This window comes from Epinephelus lanceolatus, chromosome 8 (assembly GCF_041903045.1).
Source record: "Epinephelus lanceolatus isolate andai-2023 chromosome 8, ASM4190304v1, whole genome shotgun sequence".
Taxonomy (NCBI): domain Eukaryota; kingdom Metazoa; phylum Chordata; class Actinopteri; order Perciformes; family Serranidae; genus Epinephelus; species Epinephelus lanceolatus.
Genome location: NC_135741.1, coordinates 26038578 through 26050669, shown reverse-complemented (window position 1 = coordinate 26050669; position 12092 = coordinate 26038578). Strand labels below are relative to the sequence as shown.

The window sequence follows — 12092 nt, the reverse complement described above, 5'->3', positions numbered from 1 at the left end:
AGTTTTCCATCTCTTTTTTGTCATTTTGTGTCTCTTTGTGGTAGTTTTGCATCTCTTTTTAGTCATTTTGTGACTCTTGTGGTAGTTTTGCATCTCTTTGTAGTCATTTTGTGTCTCCTTGTGGTGGTTTTGCATCTCTTTGTAGTCATATTGTGTCTCTTGTGGTAGTTTTGCATCACTTTGTAGTCATTTTGTCTCTCTTCGTGGTAGTTTTGCATCTCTTTGTAGTCATTTTGTGTCTCCTTGTGGTAGTTTTGCATCTCTTTGTAGTCATTTTGTGTCTCTTTGTGGTGATTTTGCATCTCTTTGTAGTCATATTGTGTCTCCTTGTGGTAGTTTTGCATCTCTTTGTAGTCAATTTGTGTCTCTTTGTGGTAGTTTTGTGTCTCTTTGTAGTCATTTTGTTTCTCTTTGTGGTAATTTTGCATCTTTTTGTAGTCATTTTGTCTCCTTGTGGTAATTTTGCATTTCTTTTTATTGTCATTTTGTGTCTCCTTGTGGTAGTTGTGCATCTCTTTGAGGTAATTTTTTTGTCACTTTTGGTAGTTTTGCATCACTTTGTAGTCATTTTGTGTCTCTTTGTGGTTATTTTGCCCCTTTTGTAGTTATTCTTTGATTCTTTGCATCTCATTGAGGTCATTTGAGTGTCTTTCTGGTCAGTACATGTTCATTTAAGTGACTTTTTGCAGATGATGGTCAGGGGGCCCCTGGGCCTGTGTATGTGCCTGAAGGTCTCCTCAGTAGCCTAATCCATCCATGGATGTTAAATGTAAACCTACCATAAAGATAAACTGCTATTATATGGCTGTACAATAGCTGATGAATGATATTTTCCTGGCCGGTTTGTCTTGTCCATTTCCCTCATCTCAGCTCTGTCCGGTGGGTTTTCAGTAGTGCGTCTCCGCAGCGCATCTTTAGTGCGGCCACTTTCAGTAAACAGCGCCTTGTGAGCGCACTACCTCTGCCGAAAAACACACGTCAACCACTGCAGCGGTACTGCACGGAGACAGCAGCAGGCCTACGAGAAGCCACAGGAAGCTTGTCAGCTACAGACTGCTCATTCTTAATTATCTCCATGGCTGCTGATGAGACCCAACAGAAGCCGGACCTGCTCGAAATGCGCCAATTATCTGCAGAGGACGGATGTGCGTCCGTGTGTGCACAGAGCAATAAGCTCCGTTAAGACAGCTGATTAATACAGAGTCGCTTATCGGTGGATGTCAGTAGTTAACAACGGACGTGCGTTGTCTGCTCTTTACGTAATCCTTTTTTGCGTAATTTTGCAGCGGGTATTGGATGCCGCGTGGACCAGGATTATTTTGGCGAGGATATCTCTAGTGCTCTCCCCTCCTCCCTGCATCCGTTGTTGTCCTCAACAGCAGACGCACAGACTCATTCAGGGACAATTTGTCTGGAGCAACATTGTAAATAGACGAGGAGCTGTTTTAATGAAATCCAACATCGCTGCATCCCGGTTGAAGGTAGGTGGCTCCCTCGGTTTCCTCCTTCATCTCTCGGCGCTCACGTTTCCATGTTGTGCTCGTTTGTTTTCGCAGAATGGTGCAATGCAACGTTTGCATGGCTCTTCCACAAATGGAAAGGGACATTTCATAATATGACATAACGTAAATATTTACACAATTTCACATGTTTGGTGTGTTTTATTCATTTTTTTTCTTTCTGTTTATGTGTACAAGTCTTTTTTTTCTGTCTCAGAGAGATAAAGAGAGGGAGAGGGAAATGGGAAGAGGAAGAAAATCAGTCTATGTCCTCCAAGAGTGTAAATGCACATGAGTTAGCGTGAGTAGCGTGTGTGTGCGTGTGTAGGCTATTTGTTTTATAGGAAGCATTGTGCAAAGCAGCGGGGGGAAGTTTGTATTGCATACAATACATGCACGACGAGGCTACAGCGGCTACTTTAAATGTAATACTGCATCTCCACATGGGTGCAGAGGTGGGAAGTAACTGAGGACATTTACTCAAGTACTGCAGTGTGCACAAAACAGATTTACTTTACTTAAATATCTGCCTCTCGGGTGATTTGGCATTTGAGAGGGAGATGTTGCAGTCAGCCCGGGCTGTGCATTCATTCCAGGCTGTGGCTGCACGCTCCTTTATTTGCATAAGCTTTTACTTGCACACCTGAACTTATAAAATATAAGCTATAGTTTTAATCACTCAACACCTTTATAAAGTGCCATTAAAATATACTGCTTAAAGGGGACCAATCTTATTGATGATTACTTTTAATACTTAAATAAATAACAGCTAATATTTGTTACTTTTTGTTTATTCGTGACCATGTAAGGATATTTAGAAGAATGCTACTTACAGATGAAAAATATGCATTCATGTTTGCGTCAAGGGATGCTGTTTTATACTTGTGTTTACACACATTTAGCAGCATCTCAAACAGCAGTATCACTTATGTTTGTTTGTATTAAAAGACTTGTTCAATGTGGGAGTGACAGCAAGCTCACATGTTTTGAATCGTGGTGGTAAGGTGGCCCTTTTGTTTACACCTGTGTCACTGATTGTGTTTTTATATGCTGTATTTTCCACTGTGGTATCACTGGGATTTGAATACATTCCCTCCAAGGCATAAATATGTGTGTGTGTGTGTGTGTGTGTGTGTGTGTGTGTGTGTGTGTCTATCTATATGTGATTGTACAAAGCATGATATACACTTCTATCTATCTATCTATCTATTGAATATACTACAGTCTAATAATATCTGTTAATTGCCTTTGCTTCTGTTTTTTTCCAGCCTTCAGTCAGCAATGCCTGGGAATCCTTCAGCTGCTCCTCCCTGCTGTTCTCTGAGAATGGGATCGTAGTGAACCAATCTGGGATTTAGATCAACTGCTAGCATGTTGCAGCCGTCCACGAGGACAGGTGACAGCCTGTTGGAAGCATTACCTCACCGGTGCAAGCGTCCGAGATGGGTCCTCTCCCTCACCCTCTGCATGGCTCTCCTCTGGCTTCCAGGGGCAGTGGCATCCACCCTAAACTGCCACAAGACATGTATCTGCGCCTCAAACATAGTAAGCTGCTCTAAGATGAATCTGACCACCGTCCCGACGGGTCTCCCGCTCTACACTGCAGTGCTGGATCTCAGCTACAACGAGATAGAGCGACTGCGGTCTGAGTGGACCCCAGTCAACCTCCCGAAGCTCCATAACCTCCTCCTCAGCCATAATGGTCTCCACTTCCTGTCCTCAGAGGCGTTCCTATATGTGAAGCACCTGCGCTACTTGGACCTGTCCTCCAACAACTTGCGACTGCTGGATGAGTTCATTTTTGAGCCTCTGGTCAACCTGGAGGTCCTCTTGCTGTACAATAACCAAATTTCCCAGATTGACCGTTCAGCATTCACCGGCATGCTCAACCTTCAGAAGCTCTACCTTAGCCAGAACCAAATCTCTCGCTTCCCCGTGGAGTTGGTCAAGGAAAAGTCCCGTCTGGAGAAACTTTCTCTCCTGGACGTGTCCTCCAACAAGATCAAGGTGTTGCCCATTGATGAGCTCCGGGTGCTGCCTGCCTGGATTAAAAATGGCCTCTACTTCCACAGTAACCCTCTGCTGTGTCACTGTGATCTCTACAAACTCCTCGCCCACTGGCACATTCGAAAGCTCAACTCTGCTGTGGACTTCAAAGACGACTACACGTGTATTCTGCCTGGCCCACAAAAAACCCAAGTGGGCATTTTTGATCTCAGTGGTGAAAATATGAACTGCAGCACGTTCAAGGAGGCAGTTCAAGAGGCTTATCTGGAGCAGAGAATGACCCTTGGCTGTGACACCAAACACAGGAACATGTCAAAGACCTGGATGTTGCCTGGTAACGTGCCGGTGATACGTGGAAGCAACCAGACAGCCCAAGACTTGCCAGATGGAAGTCTAGAGATCAATCCAGTGAGGACTGAGGACTCCGGGACCTACACTTGCTTTGCGACAAGCGAGGTCTTCAATGAGACGATCTACGTGGTGCTGAAGGTTCACAACTTCACCATGCACGGGGGCGGGGAGACCCTGAACACAGCATACACCACCTTGGTGGGCTGTCTGGCCAGTGTGGTGCTGGTGCTCATGTATCTGTACCTGACGCCGTGTCGTTGCTTCTGCTGCCCCAATAAAGGCAAGGGTCGTGGCGAGGACAGCATCCACTCATCCATGCTCAGCGTGACACCGACCCACGAAGACCCAGCGCTCAAGGCCGAGCTGAACAGGCACGTGGCGTTCATAGACTCCAAGGACTTGCAGGGCCAGAACGGCAAGCTGAACCCCAACGGGGATGAGGATGATGATGATCTGGATGCAGAGGCTGGTTCTCTTATGAAGGGCAAGAGGAAGAAGTCAGTAGCAGAGTCCATCAGCTCCGTCTTCTCAGACACTCCCATGGTGGTCTGAGATGAGATGGTGGACGCCACACGACTGGATGTAAATGGTACAATGTGAGCCATCTTTTAGTTCATGTAAACTGTGACTGTGACCTTGTGGGAGGAAACGGAGGCAGGACGTTCATCTGTAGTTGGAAATAAGGATCTCAAAGGGAGTAAAAAAAAACTGTCTTGTTGCCGACGAGGGCAACAAGCAGGACATTTCCAGCATTTTAATCTGTAGCACTTAATATTCATACTGTGAAGGAAAGGCAGTGAACAGTGGAAACTACTGAAGTCTTATGAGAGTGAAACGTAGATGATATAACGTTGATATCAGCACTCAGGAAGTGATCAAATAAACTGCTAAAGTGTGGGAAATATATATGATCCAATACACAGGTTGAAATTAGATTTTAAAAACGTAGTGTATATTGAAACAATGGCTGGCTCATAATTATATTTATTAAAATGACTAGAATAGATTGTATCTTAAAAACTAAAACAAACTAAATTAGAGCATATATACATTTACCCCTCCTCGATCAACACAGGGACAGAGACTTAGACAGGCAGCCGTCACCAGGCTATGAATACATCTGTCGTTAACCTTGAGTCATCTATAGAGAAACAGCATGCCATAAGCCCACATTATATGAGGTCTCAGGCTGATCTGTGTATGTGGGATGAAGAAAATGTGCATTCATCAGACATTTAGTCACTTATATTGCGAGAGCAGTAGCACAAACATTATATTAACAGGCCATCGCAGGTCATTTTCATCCTACTTCATAGCTGACACTTAGTTGCACTCAGATGTAGTTCATCATTATTCTAATTCATAGTCATATGTGTAGCGATATAAGAGAAAGCTATGTTAAGGGATCAATTTACATAGAGGTACACAATAGTTAACCAGCTTGAGGCAGATCATTGCTTATATATGAATTGTATATCAAAATAGTTGCCTCTTAGTTATTGCACATCTACAGTATAACCCGAGAGAAGCCTTACACAATTAAAAACATGGAACGCCTCCAGCAGATACGCATTAGACGCAGGGAAGTATTTTGTCCTGACTTATTATCAACATATTGTCTCAATTCTATATACAGACATGCACCGTGCTCCTTACATGGACTAATAGGCTGAGGTGCCACAAACTGAAGAGCTGCAGACTCTTCGTCTCGGCCAGGTTATAGCATATGTTTCTCTCAGTCACATAAGCAGGAGGTTAAATACCAAGCTAAAAGCAGCGAGCTGGAGTTTATTGTGTTCTTTCCTGTATGTTAAATGGGCATATTATATAAAATCCAGACACGTTTTAGTGAAAATTGCTCAAAAACCTACCCTTAGTGTATTCCTATGTCCTAATTTATGTATTTTAGTATTTGCAGGGGCGCACAGTCAGGAGAGGCAAGCCAGGCAAATGTTTGGTGCCCTCCCCAAAAAATTATGAAAAAGGGGCCCCTGATGACCACTTATACTGACAAATTTTGCAGACAACTATAAACTAGAGTTGTTCCGATGCCGATATCAGTATAAGAAATGCCTTTAACACTGCTGAAAATGCTAGACTGGGTATCAGCGAGTACCCAACTCTATGCACCGACCCCATACCATTTCATTTATTGAGACATTTGAAATTAGCTTCACACCTGGATAAAATGGCAGTTTTACTGAAAATCAATTCTTCTTTGTCGCTCTTCAACAGTGGCCTACACAGCCAGGTGTGCTGTGCAGCCACTGGCAACTGCTGTTTTAGCAACTCATTCTCACTCCGACCTCGTCACATATTGATGTTTTAGCCAACACACTCAGGGTACCTTGCATGTCATGGACTTTCCACGTCCATGACATGCAAGGTACCCTGAGTGTGTTGGTTATTGATGTTGTGGGACACTGTGTCAAGTTCTACCTGTTAAATGCTTCTTTCAAGATACACTTTAGTTTTCAAAAAACACATATTGTTAGGTTTAGGCAAAAAGAGGAATTGGTTGGGTTTACCATACCATACCATACCATACCATACCAACTTTATTTATAAAGCACTTTAAAAACCCAGTGGACCAAAGTGCTGTACACAATCAAACATAAAGTGTACAATAGGCATAAGACATAAAATATACATAAAACAAAGCATAATAAAAACAATAAAGATAAAAACATAAAGTGCAATAAAATAACACAATATAAACCAATAAAACATTTTAAGGCACAGCACATAAGTAAAATTAGTAAAGAAAATGAGTAATAGCAAATTAAAAGACATCAATTTATGCGGGATCAAAGGCCATAGAGAACAGGTGGGTTTTAAGGCGCTTTTTAAAAACATGCAGTGATGGAACTTGTCTGATGTCGAGAGGCAGGTCATTCCATAGTTTTGGTGCTACAGCTGAGAAAGCACGGTCCCCTCTGAGCCTGCTTGTCGTTTTGGGAACTTTCAGGAGCAGCTGGTCAGCTGAAAGTTTAGCTGACCAGCTGACCGGGATTTAGGAAAAAAGAATAGGATTTAGGTTTACAGTCTTACGGGACGCAGAGTTCACTCTTGGGTGAAAGTCAGTGTTTGTTGGACCCATCCACCACTGCTCTAGCCCCACTCAGACTTTCGCCGCCTTAACTTTCGTCCTTATCCCGCCTGGTTTCCCCCTGACGCCGTCGGATGCCGTTAAACTATGCCACAAGGCACTGGATTTCGACGAACTCTCGGGCCTTGTTTTAGAGCAAGGAAGAAGAATTGATTTTCGGTAAAAAGTGAAACATTGGCCGTCAGCAAAATGTTGGTAATTTGACAATATTGTCAATATTTTACACTGGAAAGTCCCATCAGTAAAAGAACATCGTGTACAGTTTGCAAAGCTTTAGTTTTGAGGGGTGGCACTAGTGTTGCGAGCTACTAAATTGTGTCTACACTTTAGGTTTCTTAAAAGAATTATTATTTATGCCTAAGTGTTTTTTTTTGTTTTTTTTTTACGATTGACAGTCAAATTAGATAACAATAGAAAGATAAGCAAGTCCAGGTATGGGAATTTGTATCAGGAAAAAATGGCATTAGGACATCTCAACTATAAAACCCCTTAAACCTCCTGTAATGGCATTATACAGTGCACTGCAGCTGCCCCAAAAAAACCCTAAGTGGGGCCCCTTTTAGCAACCGACCGTCAGCTAGCTACCTGAAACTGTCATACATATGTTAGGTGTAACCGTCAGCACATGACGAGCAAACCTTTCTGCTCAACAAAAACAAAATAAAAAACAAGAAAAGGGAAAAATGACACCAGGAGGTGCTGGAAGGCCTCGATTGGCTTCTGTCTTCCAGAGTCTAGGACTGCCACTGAGTATTTGATATTGCATTTTGCTCAGATGGACAAGTGTCACGCTGTTTGGCCCTGTGGTAGGTAGAAAAAGCAGCACGTTGTAATAGCAGGTAAACATTAGAAATAAAACCCACAGGGTTCCTCTAGAGGATTATGCTGATGAGGCTGTGTTGTCTGACAGGAGCGAGCTGAGTTAAGAGCTACTGAAAGAAAACCTGTTGTAACACATGGGATCCTTCAGAAGATAACTAAGTTTTTACAGTTATAATTGAATCTATTGTGAATTGAATTCATTGTGCCAGCCACCTCATTTGCCATGCATATTTCATTAACAAGGTTTAAAACAGGCATAAACAAGAAAGAGTGATTTCATTAAACAGCACAGCGTTCGTGTCATAATACAACAAGGCTAGCCCAGCATAAATTGTGTCTTTTGATGGGATGCAGCTTCTCTCTGTTTCCCATGTCTTTGTCTCTCTGAGCAGGAGGGGATAGGTGTGTTATCGTGAGTCACAGCGACACAAAGCCATTCTCTCTGGCTCCCTGCACGCTGACAGCATCAATTCAGCCCAGATGTGTTTGCTTTGTTTGTGTATCTCTGTCATTACGAGGCTGCCCTCGCTTAAGTTCAAAAGCAATCATTCAGCCAGGCAGTGAATGTGATGCCCTTTAAGTAGACACTAATTTGTTTATGAGGGAAATGCCTGGAGCTGTTATTGAACATTTGCTCTCCAACTGAGTCATATGATTGGAAACTATAAGAACTTAAGAAAGTATAATTGAGAATATATTGCTCAATGCTTTTTAGTTTTCCACTTCAACAACACACACTCAAAAAAAATTAATCTATTGTCAGGTTTATGTATGTTAATTACATATAAAATTTTCTGCCAACTGTGTCAAGTCATTCTCAAATAAACCAAAAAAGCACCATTAATTTAATTCAGTAAAGTAAAACTTAAATAGACTATGAGCCTTTATGTAACTATAGCTCATAGAATTACATTTATGTAATTTCTGTCAAGAAATTCTGTGTTATTCAAAAATGACGAACATTAACATATCTGAAATACATAGAATATATTAACAGTAATTACACACAGGTAATTTCCATGAGCCATAGTGACATTAATTCTCATAGTATATTCATCTTAATTGGATTTATGTTTATGTTAGAATTACTTGACGCAATTGGATGGAAGTTTTGACATAACCTGACATATGAGTGCACATATGATAACACCTACATATGTAAAATCACATGCACTTTGCAATTAACTGTCAGTATAGCTGTCAAATGTCAGGAGAGTGCAATAGGTTTTTACACAAAATTGATGTTATATTCACAGTTGCACTGTGCAACGCAGCATCTTCTGTGTGTGGGTGAGAAAAGGAAGTCACACTTATCAGAGAGGTGGTGTGTGAATCATTCCACTCTCTCACGCATAGGAATACCAGGTGGAAAAGGATTGCAAAAATACCACAAGATGCATTAAAATAAAGACACATTTAGCACTACGGCTGACTGGCTGCAATTGGCGAAGAATCTATCCCATTTTTATGGATCCAGCCCCTAAGTGTTGCCCTGTAGAGTTAAAATATATGTGCTGTTACCTGCTTTCTCATCATGGAGTCAATCTTAAACCTCTGGCCGCTCAAGGCAACATGAGAAGCCAATCACAGAATCTAAAATGACTAAAACAATACACAGATATTACAGCTGTTGAATAGCGCACATTAAATTGCCAGACCATCAAGGAATAGCTTGTGTTTGCCCTGCAATAACCCCGTGTCAATCAAGATCAATCTGCCGTGGCTAACGGGTGATCTTCTCCTCTGGGTTGTCACTCACAATACAAGTCATAGTTGTGTACAGAGAAAAACCAAGTGCTATTGCGAAGGTCCTAATATAAATGAGAAGAGGAGAGGCTTTGTTCTCTTCAAAGCAAATCTGCCTTCCTATATATATCTATATATACAGTATATATATGTATTAAGACTCACTTTTCTGTGTTCAGTATTGATTAGTTGTGTACTGCTATGTTCTACCAGTGTACTGACTGTATTCTTGTATAATCTGATGTTGTTGATCATTTTGCATTTCGTCTGCCGCTGTGCTACTGTTAGTTGTTTCAACACTCAAGTCTTGACTATAAATGTTTATTTTTTAAGCAGGGTGGGGTTTAGTTTTTTATTGACATGGGATGTATTTTACACTTGACTCTGCTGAAGGATGGTTACACTGAAAATATGTATTGAACATGTCGGAAAAAAAACTGCATAGGAGGAGTTTTGAAATCACTGATACATCCTAATGGGCAGTGAGTATGTAGCCGTCAGTTATTTTCAGTCAGTATCATAAAGCCATAAGGAATTCAAGGAGAAAGCAGTGCTTTATCAGATAAGTGGCTCCGTCAGGTGATGTATGGAGTTGAAGGTGTGTTTGCCGAAAGACACTTTACAACAGTGAAAGCAACAACTTTTCTGTCCAGAAGAAAAGTCAAAGATTATTTTTATAAAAGCCAGGAATGTAGGAAAATCAAGAGATCTCTCCACCCACACCGATGAATCCCTGAAACACAATGGGTTTTGAATGGATTTGAAGACAGAGGGTAAATAAATCTTCTCAGGACTACGTCAGTTTTAAGTTGTAATGTAATACGATGCACAGTTTTTCAGCATCAATCAGATCTGTGGTTTGAGATCTGTGCGGTACACAGGCCCTTTGCTATTTGCAGGAATGGCACATTAACTGTTCCCTTCTCACAGATTAGGGAAGGGAGTGGTCTCTGCCCGACATACAGTACATCTATCTCCGTTCATCTGTGTAGTAGCAATTACGGAAACATCCTTGAGGCGGTGGGGCTAAAAGCTTGCTGCTTAACAGTGTGCAACTACAAGTGTCCACAGGACAAGAATGGAGCTTTTAATAGCATTAAAAGCACTGAGTTTATTGACCGCTGCTTCAAAGATGAGCTGGTTGGTCACTGCCATAAAATCTGAAAAGGTCTCGCAGCTAAAGTGGAATGGCTTTGCATGGTTCGCTTAAGAGCTTCTCTGACTGCAGGATAGGTGCAACCTTGTAGGCATTAAAGATAAAGAATACTGATCATTTGACTTAATAAAAAGATCAAGATTTACACTTTGTGCTGACTCCATTTTTTTATTTGCTCTTACTATTTCCAGAAGACATCTATGGCATGTTCTTGTATTCATTTGCTTCTAAATCTGTGTGGCTCATGGAGTATTTTAGGGACAGAGCTGTGACATTTTACCAGAATTACTATGACTAATGTAGAGTTGCTAACACAGTAAATATAGAGTATCCATTTTGGGACACTTCAGAGGTAACACCATGCGTCTCCTTAATTTGTAACCGACTGAATTTTAGCCGCATTACGTCAAAGAGCCTTATGGCAGGGCTGATCTACACAGATGTGTCATGTATAAACTTCCTGTAGGTTTTAACTGTTTATCATGGAATTGACTTGACATTTTTTATTGACAATATACAGAACATTAAAAAGTATATGACATAAACAAATAAATATGTACAGTCTCTCCGGGAGGCGTCACACAGATTTAGTATAATTATAACCTGTCCCCTGACCACAGTTCAACAGACTAAGTAGGTTTATATACAGTGTGTGCTTATATAACTTGGTGGAGATGATTAATTATGCTGCGTCTTGTGAGGAGCAACATTAATGGCTTAACACCATCTAGTGGTAAAATGAGGTAGTGCACTACTGTATGTTAACGTTGACACTTACTGGCCACATCTAAACCATCAATAATCAATAGGGAAGTTTACATAATCAAGCATCTCATTTTCATTCTGTCTCCATATGTAACTTTTTTTAAAATAAGAAACTGAACTACAAATACAAGCATAATCCATAATAAGCAGATTGGATAAATTATCCTGCATCTCTCTACCTACCTGCCAGACAACGTACCTACCACCTACCTACCTATCCATCTACCCATTTACCTACCTACCTACCTTTCTATGTACCTACCTTTCCATCTACCATTTACCTAATTACCTATCCATCTACCCATTTACCTACCTATCCATCTACAATTTACATACCTACCCACCTATCTCTCCACTTACCTATCTCTCTACCTACCTACCCACCTCTCTACCCACGTATCTACCTACATACCTACCTATCTACCCATCTACCTTACTTATCTACCTACATTTCTACCTACCTACCTATCTATCTAGCCATCTACCTACCTACCCGTCTACCTATCTTATTACTTATCTACCTACATTTCTACCTACCTACCTACCTATCCATCCATCCATCCATCTACAGTATATATACATAGAAATGTTGCATTGCTTGTTTTTACACTTAAATGTCATAAATAAAGCACTAAGT

At 41.2% G+C, this 12092-nt stretch overlaps 1 protein-coding gene across 1 annotated transcript; it reads left to right on the top strand.

The window, feature by feature from the left end:
- The first annotated feature begins 618 nt into the window (after positions 1-618).
- Positions 619-10840, top strand: amigo1 (adhesion molecule with Ig-like domain 1). The gene is made up of 3 exons (XM_033628075.2): positions 619-1481; positions 2768-6179; positions 6254-10840. The coding sequence occupies exon 2, from the start codon at positions 2871-2873 to the stop codon at positions 4407-4409; it is 1539 nt and encodes a 512-aa protein (XP_033483966.2). The 5' UTR covers positions 619-1481; positions 2768-2870; the 3' UTR covers positions 4410-6179; positions 6254-10840.
- The last annotated feature ends 1252 nt before the right edge of the window (positions 10841-12092 follow it).